This window comes from Acipenser ruthenus, chromosome 8, assembly GCF_902713425.1.
Source record: "Acipenser ruthenus chromosome 8, fAciRut3.2 maternal haplotype, whole genome shotgun sequence".
Classification (NCBI taxonomy): domain Eukaryota; kingdom Metazoa; phylum Chordata; class Actinopteri; order Acipenseriformes; family Acipenseridae; genus Acipenser; species Acipenser ruthenus.
In genome coordinates this window covers 34,227,458-34,247,188 of record NC_081196.1, presented here as the reverse complement: position 1 = coordinate 34,247,188, position 19,731 = coordinate 34,227,458, and the positions used below count along the sequence as shown (strand labels likewise).

Genomic DNA, 19,731 nt, shown 5'->3' with positions numbered 1-19,731 from the left:
AAGTCAATAAAATCTTGGTAACTGAGAAAGGTGAGTATATATCCATCCAACTGCAAATTCGCATGTTATGTTTCATGAAGATTTCTCACTTTGTTTATTGCTTAGTCAGGCTAATAAAACAGTGTATAACAATTACAGTGTATACGTTTATAACAGTTTTTTTTCATATCCATATTATTAATATTATTCATATTAATTCATATTCATATTATTATTATTTAATTACCCATGAGTTTGTTTTTGGTTCAACTTTCTTAGAGCTGTAATACATATAAAATTGTTACCTATGCAGTATGAAATCAAATCTTTCACCAATTTAATTTATACAAATGTCCAAACCAAATTATTAAGCTTGACCGAGAAGGTAGAACTGAGTAAAAGTATCACAAATGTCTTCCTACATGCAGTGATCTCCATCACTTGTAGACCATGCAGAACCATTCTTCTGCTTTGATTTCTTTTAAGACCATGGAGATCCTCCTAATTGGCTTTAAGTAAACACGTTAAATAATCCATATAAACTTCAGTTTAGTTATAAGTGTGATATTTCCTAATACTTTTCAATATTCAGTGTAATACTTTAATTTTGCTGTGCTACTTGTTCCACTGTGTATTCTGTGTTGTATTTTAATGGTTAAATGATCCTGTAAACCACCTTGGACAAAGGCATGAGTAAAACCCAATAAAATATAATTTTGAATGTTATTTGTTTATTCTATCTATTTGTATTTTTCAGAAATCCCACAAGTTTGCATTGAAGGGACTCTTCTTCAGCCATTAAATATAACAAATGAACTTGCAGGTTGTGAAGAGTTTAAGCAAGATGACACCAGCATTTTTTTTAGACCTTCAAGCATAACAGAAACGCTTATTTTTTTTCCATAACAAATGCTTCTGGGAACCACAGGTGCTTGTATGTTTGGGAATAAAGTCAACTAGCACTTTTGGACAATACTGTAAAGTCGAGAATACCAACATCACCCATCATCAAGCAAATAAAGTCTAATGCTCAATAAATTTTCACACAATCATGTTGATTAACTCAAGAAAACAACTATGCAAATATGCAAAAAAAAACTATGCTGCAAATGAATTACACAGTATATTTTCACAATCAGATGTAAATTAATACATACAGTGAATAAATCTTAATGTTTTTGATTTTATTAAAAATATCATATTCTTAGTATGACTTAAAGTTTACAGATTGTTTTTAAATATAAATGTAATTACATTCGCTTTACTTGAAGTTTATAGCATCACGAAACTGTGGATGTTTTTCTTTTTTTAAGTTATTGTTATTTCACTTTAGCCACCAAAACTCCTGTTTATTTTACTGGCTACTGTTATTTTGAATAAACCTTTGATTTTGTTTGGAAAATTCTTGTCTTTGGGTTGTCATGTTATATTACACTCAATATTAGAATTCTGACAAACCATTTTGCAATTTGAAAACAACCATATTTTTAAAAAAAAATTGCAAAATGTTTATTGTTTTTTTGCGCATTGACAGGATTTATATATGGTACAAATAAGACTGTATCTCAAAACATCTTAAGACATCTGTGTCTTACAGTGTCTTTAAGACATGTATATAGATGTGTCTTGGTATTTTCAAGACATGTCTTAAGTCATCTTAAGATGTCTTGAGGTGTCTTCATACCCATGTCTCAAGACATGGTGATGTTGACATGGTATGCAACACAGTCATTTACAATCATCTGGAATGGCTGCAATGTTAGAAGTTGTCCAGTGCTCTTGTCTCAGGTGCACTTAGGTGTGTTTGAAAGAACATCACCTGAGAATTAGCTTCAATAAAAGTAACAATCCCTGCATGCATTTTTGCCCTTCCTGTAAGTGTTGTTGTATCATAAACATGCAATGTCTACTTTTCATGGGTATCCAGTACTGTTTTCATAGATTTGAGAATTTATCATGGCTGGAAATGGTGCCTGTATTAAAAATGAGGCAGGACACATAAAGATGTACAAAGAACGGCACCTCCATGCCTTACGAAACAGTGCCCCCTATTGGAGGTCACCCATCCAAGTACTGACCAAACCCAACCTTGCTTTGTATCTGTGGAATTCAGAGTGGTGTTGCTGGAGTTTTACATTAGATCATTAGATGTAAGTCCTTTATTAAATAAATGGTGGCTTTTCTGTTCAAGATTGAAATAGATGTTATTATGATGTTTGTTTACACAGATGTCTAGATGCAACTTGCATTTAAAAATCTGTTAGAATTGTAAGAGTCTTAAAATATTAAAAAAAAAATGAAAAACTGTTGGTTATTCCAAACAAGTTAACATTCATGTTGGTTTCTATCTAGTTTAAGAACAAATGATTTACTCCCGTATGAGAAATGATAGCACAAACTACACTGGAGCACATAATGAGGTTCAAAACACACTGACATGGGTTGAGCAAAACTGTTGAAAAGCGTGTCGGGTTTCACTTTTCCTCTTAATTAGCTTGCTTTGTGCTGAGAGGGAGCAAGGGACCTGCTCTGATACAGCAATACCCCTGGGAAAGCAAATTAAAATTAATGTGGAGCTTCAAATGGGCGTATAAATACCTGCACACGACCTGCGTGTGGCAGACAGCTGTCTCATGAGTAAATGCAAAGGGGGACAGGAACTAGCTGTCACAGCGGCCTACAGTGGAGCACACTGAGCAAGACGACAGGACAAGTCACAGGGAAGTACCCGTTTGCAGTGCTGTAGAGCTAGCCTGCTTTCTAGGGAATGGCGTGCCAGGCATTTGCCACTGCTGACTCCTTCACGGCCCTCGCTGCGGACACCTCTGCCCTGCCACTCATCATGCATCATGCCAACCCTTCTGAGTGCCTGCCAGTCTCCAACCACTCCACCAATGTGGTGTCCACAGGTATTTTAAATCAATACTCTTTTCCTGTACCCTGTTCACTGCATAAGTTGAAAGGTGTTGGATGCTAAGATAGCAAATACAAAAAGAAATGTTTGCGGTGTATAGCGTGTTGAATATGTACTGACAGATTTTCAAAGTGCACATAGATTAAAGGATTGTTTAATTTAACAAAACCATAATACACATCTTACAATATTGATAAAAATGCTTGAATTATCAAAATGATTGTTAGTGTAGTGTGTTGAATTTTTTTTGTGTTGGTTTTAGCCTTAGGGAATAAGTGTTCTGTGAGTCTGTAGAAAACTAGAATATCTTTCAATGTTACTAAATGTTTTTGTTTTCCTTTCTGAAAATAACACATGTAGGCTTTTTTTTGGTCTGGGTTTTAATGCCTAACACACATTTTAAAACAGTATACTGTCAAATGAGTTATTGTAAATTGTATTGAAAACTATCACTATTGGTTCCAAGCTCTATTATTATATAGATGAATACTGTCCAATGGAAATGTTAAAGATAAATACATTAGAAGAATTATAAGATACTGTCCAGTCAATTAACATACCGGTATGTTCTTGATTACCTTTTTTACTACTCTTTTATCATTTTTGTAGTATGAAAGACTTTTTTTCTGAGCAATGCGGGGTGGACGACAAACTCTATTAACATTACAGAAATTAGGTATGTTATTAGCGTGGAGTTTAAACGTTGAACATTACCCAAGGGTAAATGGTAAGGTGTATAGAATTAATTAAATATAGATGTTAGTCTAATGTTTATAAAGTTGTAATTGTGCAATGTAAGGTCATTTGTTTCATATTCAATACTTATTAAAAGTGTTTTCCACATAAGTCCTGTACACACAGACCCTTTACACATGTAGGCATATAGATATCTTGCAATAATTGATGACTGTTCTGATGGGTTACAATTACTTTCATCATTAAAGTTTAAACAATTAGGAAGTTAAATAGAATCTATCACCCTTAATAAAATAAGACATTAATGTAAGCACTGCAGGACCTACCACCACTTTTGCAAGACTCCAACAGGAATGAAAAGGTGATTATTTGCAATTAAGTAGTTTGTGCAGGAGTTTTAGATGTTTAATGGTCATATTAGGAAGCAGTTTACACCAACCTTTGATTAACTCCCATCACTCAACGTTATTTTACAAAATGAGAAACAAACACTTGAGAGACTTTGTTTGGTGCCCGTTATCTGAAATTATTACGCCAATCTAATGATTGGGAATTTTTGGTAATGTGCATTTTAATAATGTATAACGTTATATCTAAGTAATCATTGATTTAAAAGCCAAAATTAAGAACTACAGTAAGAGCTTGTGATAAAAAGAGAGGGAGAGAAAATAAAAGATGATTACTGAGTGTCCTCCTGTCTGACTGGACCCCCTGTTCTTTCTGTCTATCCTAGTTGACACAGTTATTGCCAAACCATACTGGCCACACAAATAAATTAATTGAAAACTCTGAGCTGCTATCTGTGTAATAATAGCAATTAATTGTGAGTAATTACATGTGAGATTCATCCACTGAAGCATTCTTGCGATACCACACAGACTATCTGTGACACATAAGTATCATACACAGTGAAATATTACTGTATTTTGTTAGCCCCTGAAAAAATACATATACAGTATATCATTAGTTGATTGATTGATTGATTGATTAAAGATGATTCATGATTTATTGATTGATAAATACAATCTACATTAGCATTTTAGCCTAAATAATCTTGTAGCCCTGGTAGTCAACTATAATGTGGTTGAAAAGTCACATTTTGACCAGTTAACGGACGTCGGGTGGAATGTCATGTGTGCGTCGTGGAACATTGAAGCATGTCAGTAGCAGAAGTAGATTGAAGAAGATGGTAAGGATGGCACCTTGATGCATCGGGGGAACGGGGGAGACATTGTATTTGCAATTACTGTGGATCCACTGGGTCCTTGGGTCCTAATGTGGGTATCCCAAGGATGCAAGGTACTGTGGAAACAAATGGGGGTCACCTATGAAACAAGGTGCCGACTGTAGCACTCTGGTCCGTCTACTTCTTCTGTATCTGCCAGACTTCTTTGCTGTGAGGCAGATACTTGGTACAGAAGAACAGCAGCGGCAAATGGCACACACTTCTCTTTTTTGCTTAGTGAGTACGTTTGATGGCAGTTGTGCGCCTTTCTTTCCAGTCCCCTCTGGCTTGTCTCTGCTGCAGTCATCGAAGCGCTCCCACATGCACCTGTCCTCCTCAGCGCTGGGGAACACCTCTGCAGGGCTGCACTACTCAGTCCCGCCCTGTCACTATGGAAACCAGCAGGCCACCTATGGCATGATGACAGGTGAGCGACAGGACGGACACTGAGCGTTGACATGTTCGGAGTACAGGGTTCTAATAATACGATTTCATTATTTGTAAATTAAGCTTAAAAAAATAATTGTCAATCATTCATGTATTATTAAATATTGATTGATTGATTCATTAGTTAACCGGCTTCACCCTATATTGTGTTGTGTATTTATATTTTGTTTTCTCTTGGTTGGTTTCTGACTTCTCTGGTTAGGTGTAGCTGAAGAAGGTTACCAGTGTTAGGTGCATATTGCTGTCAAAATAAATATCTAAACATTTTTAAAATAGTGTGTTGTCTAAAAACTGCAAACAACAAAAATCGTAACGATTAAAAAAATGTTTAAATAATTTAAAGTTTTTATATCAAACCATGAATCAACCATCAGATGTTTTTTTTCATTTTTGTTATCTAAACAGGCATTCATCTTCAACAAATAGCAGCAGTAGCAGAGTGTAAAATACATTTCAAAATTCTGTTATAGCCCTAGTTTATGTTGACTTTCAACATTTTGTTTTTAAAGTGAGCACATTCATATTGTATTGATCCTCTTAATGCAAGTATGATGTGTAATTGTGCCTTATGATAACCCAGGTATTAAATCCACAGCGCAAGATGTTTTATCTGCCAGCATTTCTCAGACAAGAATCCTGCAGACCTGCAGTGTTCCTCACCCCAGCGTAGTCAATGGAGCGAATTCCCTGCAAGGTATGTGTTTAAATACATCTTTCATTCAGCATGTGTTACATATAAGAACTAAACCTGCACATGACTCGGAAACCCATGGAAACCCAAACAAGCTACAAGCTTGACCAAAGGACCAGGAAGTAATCTTTCTCGTCTCTATGACTATGTGAAAGCAAGGCCTATAAAACATAGATTTCTTAACCTGGTGTAGTACCAGGTATCATGTTTTAAAAAGAAACTGGATGATATCTAAAACACATGAACCCATGTAGTGAATGGATGTACAGCTATGGCCAAATATTTTGCAGAACCCTATAGAATAACTCATTTTGTTTTATAAAGTCGAATAATGTTACGTTAACATATTGAATTACATAAAGCGTTTTAGTTTTCCATATATTTAACAAAAAACTGACAAAAATGGAAAAATGTGACATTTAGAAATCTAACATGCAATACTGTATACTATTATGGCTTCCGGTAGACTTTTGCAATATCATTTTGTAGTTTCTTTGATTATATGATTTTAAATAAAATATCGAAATTATGTTAATTTAGTTGTTTTCTTTTAATTATGTCTCAATCCTAAAATTGTAGGTGATGCAAAACTTTTGGCCATAGCTGTACATGGTATGTAAAATGTATGGAATCACTTTAATTCTGTGCTCTTTTTTTAGGCATTATAGACTTCTAGATTTATACATCAAAAAACAACAATATACTGTAGCTAGTTGACTAGTAATAAGGGATAGAAACTCATTCATTCTCAAACAAAAGCACCTCGTCCACTAGAGGGAGCTGTCATCACTAATGTGGCGTTCCGAGGGAAGGAGATTGACACCTCTGTATTCAACACATGTTAATGGAGTTAAATGGTAGGGACTGTCGCTGAAACAAAAATACAGAATGTGACCTTTAAATCAACATTCTAGGTGAGGGGTGTCAAACTCAGTTCCTGGAGGGCCGCAGTGTCTTCTGGCTTTCGTTCCACCCGAGCTCTTAATTACTTAATTGGTCTAATTATTTGATTAACTGGACACATTTAACAGTTCTCTTCGGGCTTCAAAATGTTTCCTAGGTAGTGTACCTTGAATCAAGTGCATTTTTAAAACCATCAACTGTAAAAGACCTTGAAAAATATTAAATATGTCAAATTCAACAAATAATTAGATCAATTATGTTAATTGAGAGCTTAAGTTGGAATGAAAACCAGAAGACCCTGCCGCCCTCGAAGACTGGAGTTTGACACCCATGTTCTAGGTTATGCATTGATGCAATTAAAATAATTATAGGTCAATTACAGATCTAAGCAAAGACCGCACTTGATGCAATCACAGAACGTCATACTTGTGAGAAATGATACACTTCTCTGATGAAGTGGAAGTTCTTTTTCTTATGGAATGACTCAAAAGCAGACACTATACTATATTTGAAACAGTAATATTCTGTAGATGTCTGAAAGTTGCTTGAGTGATGCACAAATCCACTTTTCCCTATTTGACTCAACAAGAAGTCTGAGCTAAAGAACAAAGAAATAACCCTCAGTCTGCTTTACACAGTTAAACACGAGGAGGAATTTTGTGGCACTAATGTTATCTAATGTCCACATACTCCTGGATAAAAAAAGTAGGGCATATTACTATTCAGTAGAAAACACATCTTGTTATGAGCAACTTCTCATTATGAAAGGAATCATCATGTATTATCATGATACTCTTCTAAACTTTTCTGTTTGTGAAACTTTCTCAGTCCAGTAAAACAGTCCCATAAAATTATGGCCTCAGCATTGCTGCAGTTCGTTTTATTGAAACAATCAAAACTAAGAAGAATAAACTAAAAGGACTCCATATCCAATCCAAAAACTCAGGTTGCAACTGTTAATTAATGCTTTGGAACTGACACTGATACATTGTGATTGAACAAGGTTTTTACAATATAAAATAGCCATAGTAACTCCATATGCATGACTTTTTCTCTAAGTGTGTACTCTGGATAATCAGATTCAAATTCAGATTCTAAAGTATCATTCCAATTATCAGACCCTCTAGTTTACACAGGAGTAACGAGGCACAAAAGTCACATATTGCAACCAGGCCGTATATTTACTGCTACAAAAAGTGCTAGCTAGTGGATTTCATGCAAAATGGGTTTTCATACCTTTCCCCTGAATGTGTACAAGCACTATAGAGAGAGAGAGAGAGAGAGAGAGAGAGAGAGAGAGAGAGAGAGAGAGAGAGAGAGAGAGAGAGAGAGAGAGAGAGATGCCAAAATATTGTGCTGTGAGGGGTCAAGCAATCTTCTTTTATTAATCCTCCAAAAAGCATGTGCTATATGCTTCTGTCCATACAGAGCACACTCAGTCAAAGTTATTGTGAAATGCTCAGGAGATTGTCTGCACAGATCTGCATACATTTTAAAGTAGCAAAATCTAAAATGACTGTAAAAATCAAGACTTTGCTGTCTGCAGTCACTAGCTGAGAAAAAGCAGTGATCTGGTGTAGCCTCACTAAGATATTGTTACTATAGCAGCCTGACTGATTCCAGCAGGTCATCCACTTTGATACACTAAGCACTTTTTCGGAGTACAGTGTGTACAGTAGGAATACTAAAACACATTTCTAGTTGAAGCTTTTTGAATCCTTGAGCCTTGTTTTGTAAAGTTTCTAATATTTTTTAATATCATAAAGTCTGTTTATAAAAAAATGGGGAAACTCTGTGTTAAACTCAAACCAATTCATAGTGAGTTTTCCCCACTGGTACATGCCATCACAGTGCTTACCATGGTTTCCTGTGCTTCACAATGCTTTCACTGTTTTCCTGTACTTTACTACCATTTTTGTTTTTTGTTTTTACCCTGTTTTGCTACATACACTTTTATAAGGGTTTGATCAAATGCTTAATAACCATGTAAATACATTATCAGTGGTGGAAGAGTCCTTTTTTGAATCTTTTTGTTTCTTGAATCATGAAAGTAATGTATAACTTCCTGCCCTGTATAGTACTGTATTTGTGGCAGGGCATGTCGATTCACTTTCAATGGACTGAACCAAATGCTGGGAAGAATGTAGTAAACAGATAACATCTCCCACATCCAATAAAAATGACTGCAAAAAAGGTGAAGGAGCACACATACAGTAGTTGGAAGCAAGTGTGTATATTAAAGGCTGGGAAAAGTGAAACAGTTACAGTATTTGCCCACCAGATGGCATGTGTGTTATTGATAATTCTGGTCAAATAAACTACAGTTGCACCTTTCGGCTGCCAGGTGGCAACGTCTACTAAGTTAAAAGAAAAAAATCCCAGATTTAGAATTGTAAAGCATGTGGAGTAGCAGGAGGATGAGGGCTCATACAATACTCTTTATTTGTGCTGCTGGATCTTCATCATTAATCATTTCCACTCCATTACTTGAACGAGAGGAGGTCATTCAGCCCATCAGTGCTTGTCCGGTTTCTAGTAACTCACTGATCTTAAAACTTTGTTAAGTCTTAAAGAATGCCAATCATTCAGCATAAACAACATGACTAGGTAACCCATTCCACACCCTGTGTAAAGACGTGTATTCTTGTGTATCCACCTAGTAGTAGTAATAGTAGTAGTAGAAGTATTGGGGATGCTGGTATCTGTTTTGCTCCATTGCTGTCCTCGTATCTCGCAGGTGGTCTGACACCATGCCTCTATAAATTTCCTGAGCACACCCTGAGCACCAGCTCCTGTGCGCTGAGTCACAGCTTCACCCCACTGCACCAGTCCCTGCTGGCGGAGGACTCCTGCCTCAGTGACTTTAAGCAGGAGCTCCGGAAGAAGAGTCGATCTACGGACGAGCCTGTTGATATGGACTCACCTGAAATCAGGGAGCTGGAAAAATTTGCCAACGATTTCAAGCTGAGACGGATCAAACTGGGTAAGTTGCACCTCCTGATAACATTCCCCTCAGTCAATTTCTTAATTATAAATGCAGATCGTTTATACAGAGTAAATGTGCTAGAGCTTTAAGAAACGAAGGGGCTGATTTGATCATGACACTATGTGCTATGTTAAAATACCATTAAAGGTGAATAAAAATAAAGAGGCATGATGTTTATACTGTATATATACAGACGTGCTCAAATTTGTTGGTACCCCTCCACAAAAAACGAAGAATGCACAATTTTCTCTGAAATAACTTGAAACTGACAAAAGTAATTGGCATCCACCATTGTTTATTCCATATTTAATAGAAATCAGACTTTGCTTTTGATTTTTTATTCAACATAATATTGTAAATAAGAAAACAAATGAAAATGGCATGGACAAAAATGATGGGACCGCTAACCTAATATTTTGTTGCACAACCTTTAGAGGCAATCACTGCAATCAAACGTTTTCTGTAGCTCTCAATGAGACTTCTGCACCTGTTAACAGGTAGTTTGGCCCACTCTTCCTGAGCAAACTGCTCCAGCTGTCTCAGGTTTGATGGGTGCCTTCTCCAGACTGCAAGTTTCAGCTCTTTCCATAGATGTTTGATAGGATTCAGATCAGGACTCATAGAAGGCCACTTCAGAATAGTCCAGTGTTTTGTTCTTATCCATTCTTGGGTGCTTTTAGCTGTGTGTTTTGGGTCATTATCCTGTTGGAGGACCCATGACCTGCGACTGAGACAGAGCTTTCTGACACTGGGCAGTACATTTCGCTCCAGAATGCCTTGATAGTCTTGAGATTTCATTGTGCCCTGCACAGATTCAAGGCACCAAAGCAGCCCCAAAACATAACCAAGCCTCCTCCATGTTTCACTGTAGGTATGTGTTCTTTTCTTTGAAAGCTTCATTTTTTCGTCTGTGAACATAGAGCTGATGTGACTTGCCAAAAAGCTCCAGTTTTGACTTATCTGTCCAAAGGACATTCTCCCAGTCTGGCTTTTTTATGTTTTTCTTTCAAAAGTGGAGTCCTCCTGGGTCTTCTTCCATGGAGCCCACTTTCGCTCAAAAAGCGACAGATGGTGCGATCAGAAACTGACGTACCTTCACCTTGGAATTCAGCTTGTATCTCTTTGGCAGTTATCCTTGGTTCTTTTTCTACCATTCGCACTATCCTTCTGTTCACTCTGGGGTCGATTTTCCTCTTGCGGCCGCGCCCAGGGAGGTTGGCTACAGTTCCATGGACCTTAAACTTCTTAATAATATTTGCAACTGTTGTCACAGAAATATCAAGCTGCTTGGAGATGGTCTTGTAGCCTTTACCTTTACCATGCTTGTCTATTATTTTCTTTCTGATCTCCTTAGACAACTCTCTCCTTTGCTTTCTGTGGTCCATGTTCAGTGTGGTGCACACAATGATACCAAACAGCACAGTGACTACTTTTCTCCATTTAAATAGGCTGAATGACTGATTACAAGATTGGAGACACTAATTAGTTTGAAATATCACTATAATCCAATTATTTATTATCTTTTCTAAGGGGTACCAACAAATGTGTCCAGGCCATTTTAGAATATCTTTGTAGAATAAGCAATAATTAATCTCTTTTCACAGCTTCTTTGCTTTATTCTATGACATACCAAAGGCATGCAAGTATACATGATAAAATAGCTTTTAATTTCATCACTTTTCAGGAGGAATGAAGCATTATTTCAATGAGCTGTAAGGGTACCAACAAATTTGAGCATGTCTGTATATATATATATATATATATATATATATATATATATATATATATATATATATATATATATATTTGCCCAGACCTAGTAAATGCCACCTCTAGCCACAGAACCTTTAGTCTTTAACCCTTTCCTCCCTCCTCAGGTTACACTCAAACCAACGTTGGAGAGGCCCTGGCAGCCGTGCACGGTTCAGAGTTCAGCCAAACCACTATCTGCCGCTTCGAGAACCTCCAGCTGAGTTTCAAAAACGCCTGCAAGCTGAAGTCAATCCTAGCAAAGTGGCTGGAGGAGGCAGAACAAGCCGGAGGTGGGAATCTCAGGGAAATATATATTGTTGAGCTGTGCTGTATTTCTTAATGTCGCGTCTTATCTGTAGTCCCTAGGCAGTACATTTGATAGCACCAGCAATCTTCATATCCCTCAGGTGTTAAAGCTTAGATTCATTGTTCCCCAGCACTGTGAGATGTTCTTTGAGGTGCCCTCCAAATTTCCCGGCTAAGGACTTCTAAGTGTTCAGAAACTATCCTAGTCTTACTGCTGCTGAAAGCATCCTGCCTGTGCAATTACAGGATGCAAATACCCCAAGCTATTAAGCATTGGAGGTACAATGTGTTTCTGACAACATGAAATATGAAAGGTGTTTTTTTCTTTCTATTTATAGAATTATTAAATTATTGATGTAAGGGCTGATGTAAGGACAGGCGCAGTGCAAACAATCACACCTGCAAAATCCAAATTGCATTGCGGCCAGGTAATTATTTTGCACTGCGGCCTATGTAAGCTTAAGAACAATGCAAATTACTCAACACGCACAAATAATGAGCTGCAATCATGATAATGAGGGTCGCAATTAGCATCAGGCTATTTAGCGGCCACACTTACAGCCCAGAGGTGAGGTGAGTTAGGAGTACAGAGAGCGGTGGGCTCTGTATGAGATTTTACAGACCTTTTTAGGTGCATACATGAGAGCACCCCCGCTATGGGCCAGGCAGGAAAACCGACTCTTCAGGATGCCAAAAGTTCTTTCGATGACACGTCGCGTTGCTACATGGGCCTGGTTGAAGCGAACTTGAGCTTCGGTTTCTGCATTGCTCAATAGTGTCATCACCCAGGGTCGCAGGCCATAGCCACTATCCTCTAACATAGAAAATGGTGTCCTATTATGTTATAATTAGGGACAATGAAAAAATTACATTTTGAGTCCATCGCTAGAAAACATATATTAAATGATGCATTAAAATGTTGCCGTATAAATGAAGTATATTCAGTTTTTTATTTTGTCTTATAATAATTTTTCATGTTTTTGTGCATTTTTAAAACTGTTTCATTAAGATACACTTTGATTAAATGCAAATTAAATACTGAAATAAAGAATTTGTTTTAGTAAACAAACTTTACTCACTAAGGTAAATAATTAATAAAAAATCTCACAAGTGTTCCATCAAGGACATTAAACAGTACTTTGCAATAGATAAGACACCATCCGAAGTTACTGACTGTAACCTCTCAGTATTGCCAGCCTGTTGCAGTAATTTGTAAAGCATCAGTTTGTTGAGCCAGAACATTGTCCTCTATAGTGAAACAACATACACCTGGGGTTTATGATTCTACAAAGATGTTAACTGCATAAGGTAAATATACATACAACTTTTTTTTCGTTTTCAAAAGAGTAATGTATAGTATATTCATGATATTGTTTATAATGAAGGAATACATATGGGCTTCCGTAGAATAGTGCAAAATATTAATAAGTTATTAATTTTGATTCACAAAAGAGATTTTGGGTAGTTTTATCTGCTTATGTCATATTGGCACTAATATTTGATTTAATAGATTCCCGATTAAAATAGTTTTAACTGGGACTCTATTAAATAGTTTTAAAATGGTTTTCTCTTAGCACACATTTGTATCGTTGCGTTATTTATTGGTGAGCCATGAATACTTGTAGCTATATTGAAGTCTTGGCAAGTAACAGCTTTGTAGAATCGTTATCGTAGTTTTTGTGTCTGTGACTTAAAGGCCGGAATAATATGTCAGATCGTAGATACACGGAGCACAAAAACGTACTTGTAGACCCCACCGATCTACCCCTCTGACCTCACTCTACACACCGATCTACCCCTCTGATGTCACTCTACACACCGATCTACCCCTCTGATCTCACTCTACACACCGATCTACCCCTCTGATCTCACTCTACACACCGATCTACCCCTCTGACCTCGCTCTACACACCGATCTACCCCTCTGATGTCACTCTACACACCGATCCACCCCTCTGATCTCACTCTACACATCAATCTACCCCTGATCTCACTCTACACACGATCTTCCCCTCTGATGTCACTCTACACACCAATCTACCCCTCTGATGTCACTCTACACACTGATCTACCACTCTGACCTCACTCTACACACCGATCTATCCCTCTGACCTCACTCTACACACCGATCTACCCCTCTGACCTCACTCTACACACCGATCTACCCCTCTGACCTCACTCTACACACCGATCTACTCCTCTGACCTCACTCTACACACCGATCCACCCCTCTGACCTCACTCTACACACCGATCTACCCCCCTGATCTCACTCTACACACCGATCTACCCCTCTGATCTCACTGTACACACCGATCTACCCCTCTGATCTCACAGTACACACTAATCTACCCCTGATCTCACTCTACACACGATCTACCCCTCTGATCTCACTGTAAACACCGATCTACCCCTCTGACCTCGCTCTACACACCGATCTACCCCTCTGATGTCACTCTACACACCGATCTACCCCTCTGATGTCACTCTACACACCGATCTACCCCTCTGACCTCGCTCTACACACCGATCTACTCCTCTGACCTCATTCTACACACCGATCTACCCCTCTGATCTCACTCTACACACCGATCTACCCCTCTGACCTCGCTTTACACACCGATCTACCCCTCTGATCTCACTCTACACACCGATCTACCCCTCTGACCTCACTCTACACACCGATCTACCCCTCTGACCTCGCTCTACACAGCGATCTACCCCTCTGATGTCACTCTACACACCGATCTACCCCTCTGACCTCACTCTACACACCGATCTACCCCTCTGACCTCGCTCTACACAGCGATCTACCCCTCTGACCTCACTCTACACACCGATCTACCCCTCTGACCTCACTCTACACACCAATCTACCCCTCTGACCTCGCTCTACACACCGATCTACCCCTCTGACCTCGCTCTACACAGCGATCTACCCCTCTGACCTCACTCTACACACCGATCTACCCCTCTGACCTCACTCTACACACCAATCTACCCCTCTGACCTCACTCTACACACCGATCTACCCCTCTGACCTCGCTTTACACACCGATCTACCCCTCTGACCTCGCTTTACACACCGATCTACCCCTCTGACCTCGCTTTACACACCGATCTACCCCTCTGATCTCACTCTACACACCGATCTACCCCTCTGACCTCACTCTACACACCGATCTACCCCTCTGACCTCGCTCTACACAGCGATCTACCCCTCTGACCTCACTCTACACACCGATCTACCCCTCTGACCTCACTCTACACACCAATCTACCCCTCTGACCTCGCTCTACACACCGATCTACCCCTCTGACCTCACTCTACACACCAATCTACCCCTCTGACCTCGCTCTACACACCGATCTACCCCTCTGACCTCGCTCTACACACCGATCTACCCCTCTGACCTCACTCTACACACCGATCTACCCCTCTGACCTCACTCTACACACCGATCTACCCCTCTGATCTCACTCTACACACCGATCTACCCCTCTGACCTCGCTCTACACACCGATCTACCCCTCTGACCTCGCTCTACACAGCGATCTACCCCTCTGACCTCACTCTACACACCGATCTATCCCTCTGACCTCACTGTACACACCGATCTACCCCTCTGACCTCACTGTACACACTGATCTACCCCTCCGATGTCACTCTACACAGCAATCTACCCCTCTGATGTCACTCTACACAGCGATCTACCCCTCTGATGTCACTCTACACACCGATCTACCCCTCTGATCTCACTGTACACAATGATCTACCCCTCTGATGTCACTCTACACACCGATCTACCCCTCTGACCTCACTCTACACATCGATCTATCCCTCTGACCTCGCTGTACACACCGATCTACCCCTGATCTCACTCTACACACGATCTACCCCTCTGATCTCACTCTTCACACCGATCTACCCCTCTGATGTCACTCTACACACCGATCTACCCCTCTGACCTCACTCTACACCCCGATCTACCCCTCTGACCTCACTCTACACACCGATCTACCCCTCTGACATCACTGTACACACTGATTTACAGCAGCCTGGATCCAGCACTGCATCACCAGCTGTATTTGTAAAGATTTTTTTAATTGAATGTGATGAATAATCACAAACCTGTGCTCTGTGGTACCCTTGTATTTGGTTTCTCTGCCGTGAGCTGGGTGAGGGTCCTCTGGATCATACAGAGCTGATGGGAAAGGTTACTCTGTCGGGTCATTCCTTTACCTCCCAACTCGACAGGACTTCTCCTTTCTAATCCCTTATCAAGCTCTATTCCTGCGTCCTGGCACTTGATATTACTGAAAAACTGAGGTGCTCTGATAGAATATCGATTGATCTGTCAAAATCATTCAGATGTGTGTTATCAATGACAGGACGGGATATTACAAAGTGAACTCATTTAGATAGGAGCGCTCTCACTAGTGAGGGTAAAAATGCAGCTAGTTTCAATTACAACTCAACTGTGCACTATTTACGAATTAAATGTGCTACAGTACATACAATGAATGTAATACAATAGGCTCCAATGGCTCAACTGTTAAAGTTAATATTTTAATTCTGGTTGTGCTGAGTTGCTGATCTTGGTTGGGGGCCTTTTTTTTAACTTCCTAATCTTGAAGCTGCTTATTTATAGCATGCCTATTTGGCTCACAAGGTGGTTTAGCCCAAAAGACTAAACCATGAAATAACCAACAAACAAACACCACCGATTGCATTTTAAAATGAAATATGATTACTGGATACTGCAGTTTTATGACATATTTGCTTTTCAAGTGTAACTCAACATACATTTCCTTCTGTCAACAGCCCTGTTTAATGAAAAGGTTGGAATGAATGAAAGGAAAAGGAAACGCAGAACCACCATAAGGTAATTAACTACAATTTAGCAACCAGTATTACAGCACCACATAATAACCTTACCACAGAGCATGTACATTGTACTCGAAAAAGCAAAGACACTTGATATGCAGCACTTCCTATGTACAGTCTTTTTGAGATGTATATTTAGTTTGGGTGACTCTTACCATAACAGAAATCCTTTTGCACAGTTTGAGCAGACAGACCTCTCACCCAAACCACATAAGATGACAGCTCTTATAACAATATGACCCACCTTACACAGGACATATTAACTTATAAAATAGTACAGGATGCACAGTATCCAATGTCCTGTGCGCGTTGCTCTTCCAGTCTTACTGCCAAGGATGCTCTGGAGAGGCACTTCAGAGAGAAGAGCAAGCCCTCCTCTCAGGAGATCGTACGCATGGCTGAGGGGCTGCACCTGGAGAAGGAGGTGGTCAGGGTTTGGTTCTGCAACCGCCGGCAACGCGAGAAGCGGGTCAAGACCAGCCTGCACCAGAACACTTTCCTGTCCCTCAGCAAGGACCAAGCCTGCTGCAGATAAGGAGGCCAGCCCTTCATTATCTGAACACCAGGATTGAGGTTCTAAAATATACCCTGGCAGCCAGCATCAGCAATATGATGTCTCTGTAGTTATGGGTTGAAAGAGGGCTAACCAATATGATGTCTCTGTAATGGGTTAAAAGAGAGCTAACCAAGATCCATGTTCTTATCCGGTGGGAGATACTTTGGAAGCGGGTATGTATGCTACACGTTTGCATATATCTAGAGAACCACTCGTGCTATTCTGACAAAACTTTAGCACAAGTTATAAATGTATCAATGCTGGGTATAAGACGGCTGTTTTGCATATTTCTAGTGAACCAAGAAAATACCAGTAATGGTGTTAAAAATCCAAAGATAATTAAAGGAAATGGAATTGAAAGAATTGATTAGCACTCCTTTAAAAAATGCCTTTAGCAATCCCAGATTGTACTGTATAGTCATGTATATACACAAGTGGTGGCAGAAGCCATTTTTACATTGTTTCAAATTGCTGTGAGATGCTAAAATCTACTCTAATTGGGATATTGAAGATAGTAAAGGCATATGGGCATTAGTGTACAAAATCTACATGTACGCATGGCCGGCACCAGCGGGGGAATGGGAGAGTTGGCTGAGGGGGGTTCAGATCTCATGCCCCACCTGTTCAGATTCCACATTGAGATTAAAAAAAAAATCTATGACAAATCATTAATAAAAGTAAGTTAACTATAATATGTGTTATTTCTGGAAAAATGTTAAGGTGATATATCTTTACAAATTAGTACCAGTAATACCGCCCATTAGCAACGCCCTTTTTAGGGTCTCCTTTTCTCACAATATGCAACGTCTTCTAATCTGCACATTTCGAGGCCGGAGTCGTATTGCAGCATAAATTGTTTAGTGTCATTTGTGTATTTGTTTATTTATGTATTTATTTATTTATTTATTTATTTATGCAAGTAAATTCAACTGGTTATTTGCAGCTGATTTGGTAACTAATAGAAAAAAAACGTGTCAAAGGGAATCTGACTTAATTACAAGAGCTTATACATTTATATATGCACGATTGTCCAGTCAGTCGCACGGTAATAATATTTATTTATTTATTTATTTGTGGTCATAGTGGAAGTGTAACACTTAATAGTGGTGTATGTGTGTTATTTGACTTGGTTAAACCCCCCCCACCTGGCCTGCGTGTGCGTACTGTAGATTCTGTTTGTATACAGTAAGTACCTACCACTATGCTTTATATTATTGCTGATTATAAGCCCTGTCAGGAATGCCAACAGTCCTGTCCCGAACAGCCTTTACTTTTGTGTTTTGTATGTTTCATTAACAGATGTCTTAACTGTCCTTAGTACTTTATTTATTTTTAATTTATTAAACCTAATAATAATCCACAGTAAATTATTAACAAGCTGCCTTAATGTGTGTATTTTGCCAAAAAGATAGTGTAAATAAAAGTATATTTGAGCTCCAACCAGTTTCTTTGGGCTGAGTTATTAACATGTTTCATTTGAAGTGTTACTGAAGAGGCTGTAGGGTTCAAAACATAACACATTACTTTTCCTAGTTTTCTGCTTTGCTGTAAGTTTTCCAGCAATATCTTTTTCAACATAGCCGCTATTGTTTTTATATTTTTTATTAACATATCCCTGGTCATAAATCAGTTTCGACCAGTTATATTGTTTCACTTTGGTTATGCTGTGGGTCTTCTGAATTCATAACATCAGCTACTTCAGTCCAACCTGTTCAATCCGAAACATTTCATTTGGTTCCGTGACCGACTCCTTTTCCAAAGTTCAGTATTTTGATTGGTTCATGTGTCCTACCGGCTCATTCCGGTGTAACGTCAGAAAATGCATCCCTTAGAAAAATGCATCCCTTGTTCATATGAGCATGCGCAACAGCTCTGTCGGTCATATGGGCACGGGCAAGCAATACCTGTTTCAGTAATCCCAGCCTCACTCTTTTGTCCAGCTTACTTATTTTTTTCCATCCCGGCCTCTGTCAAACTAGTGAGATTCAGTTGAAATATTATATTGCCACAAATCACTATGTAACACAATTTTTGTTCCTGGCTAGTAAGTGTTATTTCCTAATTGCTTATGCCTCAAAAGTATAGAAAATGGCTACTATTCCCCACAAACTTTGCTTTTGTGACCAGGACAGTGATATTTTGAAATTTACCTATTTCCAATGAGAAAACGGGCGAATTTGTGTCTTTTCATTCACAAATTCAGAAAAAAACAACATATGAATCCAAATTAACATGTATTTATACTAAAGTAATACAAAAAAGATTTAGAAGTGAGTAGTTTTTCGAGATTTACGATTATACTGTAAATCACTTTCACGAATCAGCCCCCAAATGTAGTCTCCCATCATGTTCTCGTTATACTGTCCTTGGTAGCGGCGTTCAAAATCCAGT

At 38.9% G+C, this 19,731-nt stretch overlaps 1 protein-coding gene across 2 annotated transcripts; it reads left to right on the top strand.

The window, feature by feature from the left end:
• Positions 1-2,666: 2,666 nt before the first annotated feature.
• Positions 2,667-19,275, top strand: LOC117406448 (pituitary-specific positive transcription factor 1-like). Of its 2 annotated transcripts, none has more exons than XM_059028846.1 (6): positions 2,667-2,888; positions 5,155-5,241; positions 9,593-9,838; positions 11,719-11,883; positions 16,722-16,782; positions 17,106-19,275. In XM_059028846.1, the coding sequence occupies exons 1-6, from the start codon at positions 2,747-2,749 to the stop codon at positions 17,317-17,319; spliced, it is 915 nt and encodes a 304-aa protein (XP_058884829.1). In that variant the 5' UTR covers positions 2,667-2,746; the 3' UTR covers positions 17,320-19,275. The 2 variants fall into 2 exon arrangements, with proteins under 2 accessions (XP_058884829.1, XP_058884828.1); XM_059028845.1 differs by having other exon boundaries at positions 5,092-5,241.
• The last annotated feature ends 456 nt before the right edge of the window (positions 19,276-19,731 follow it).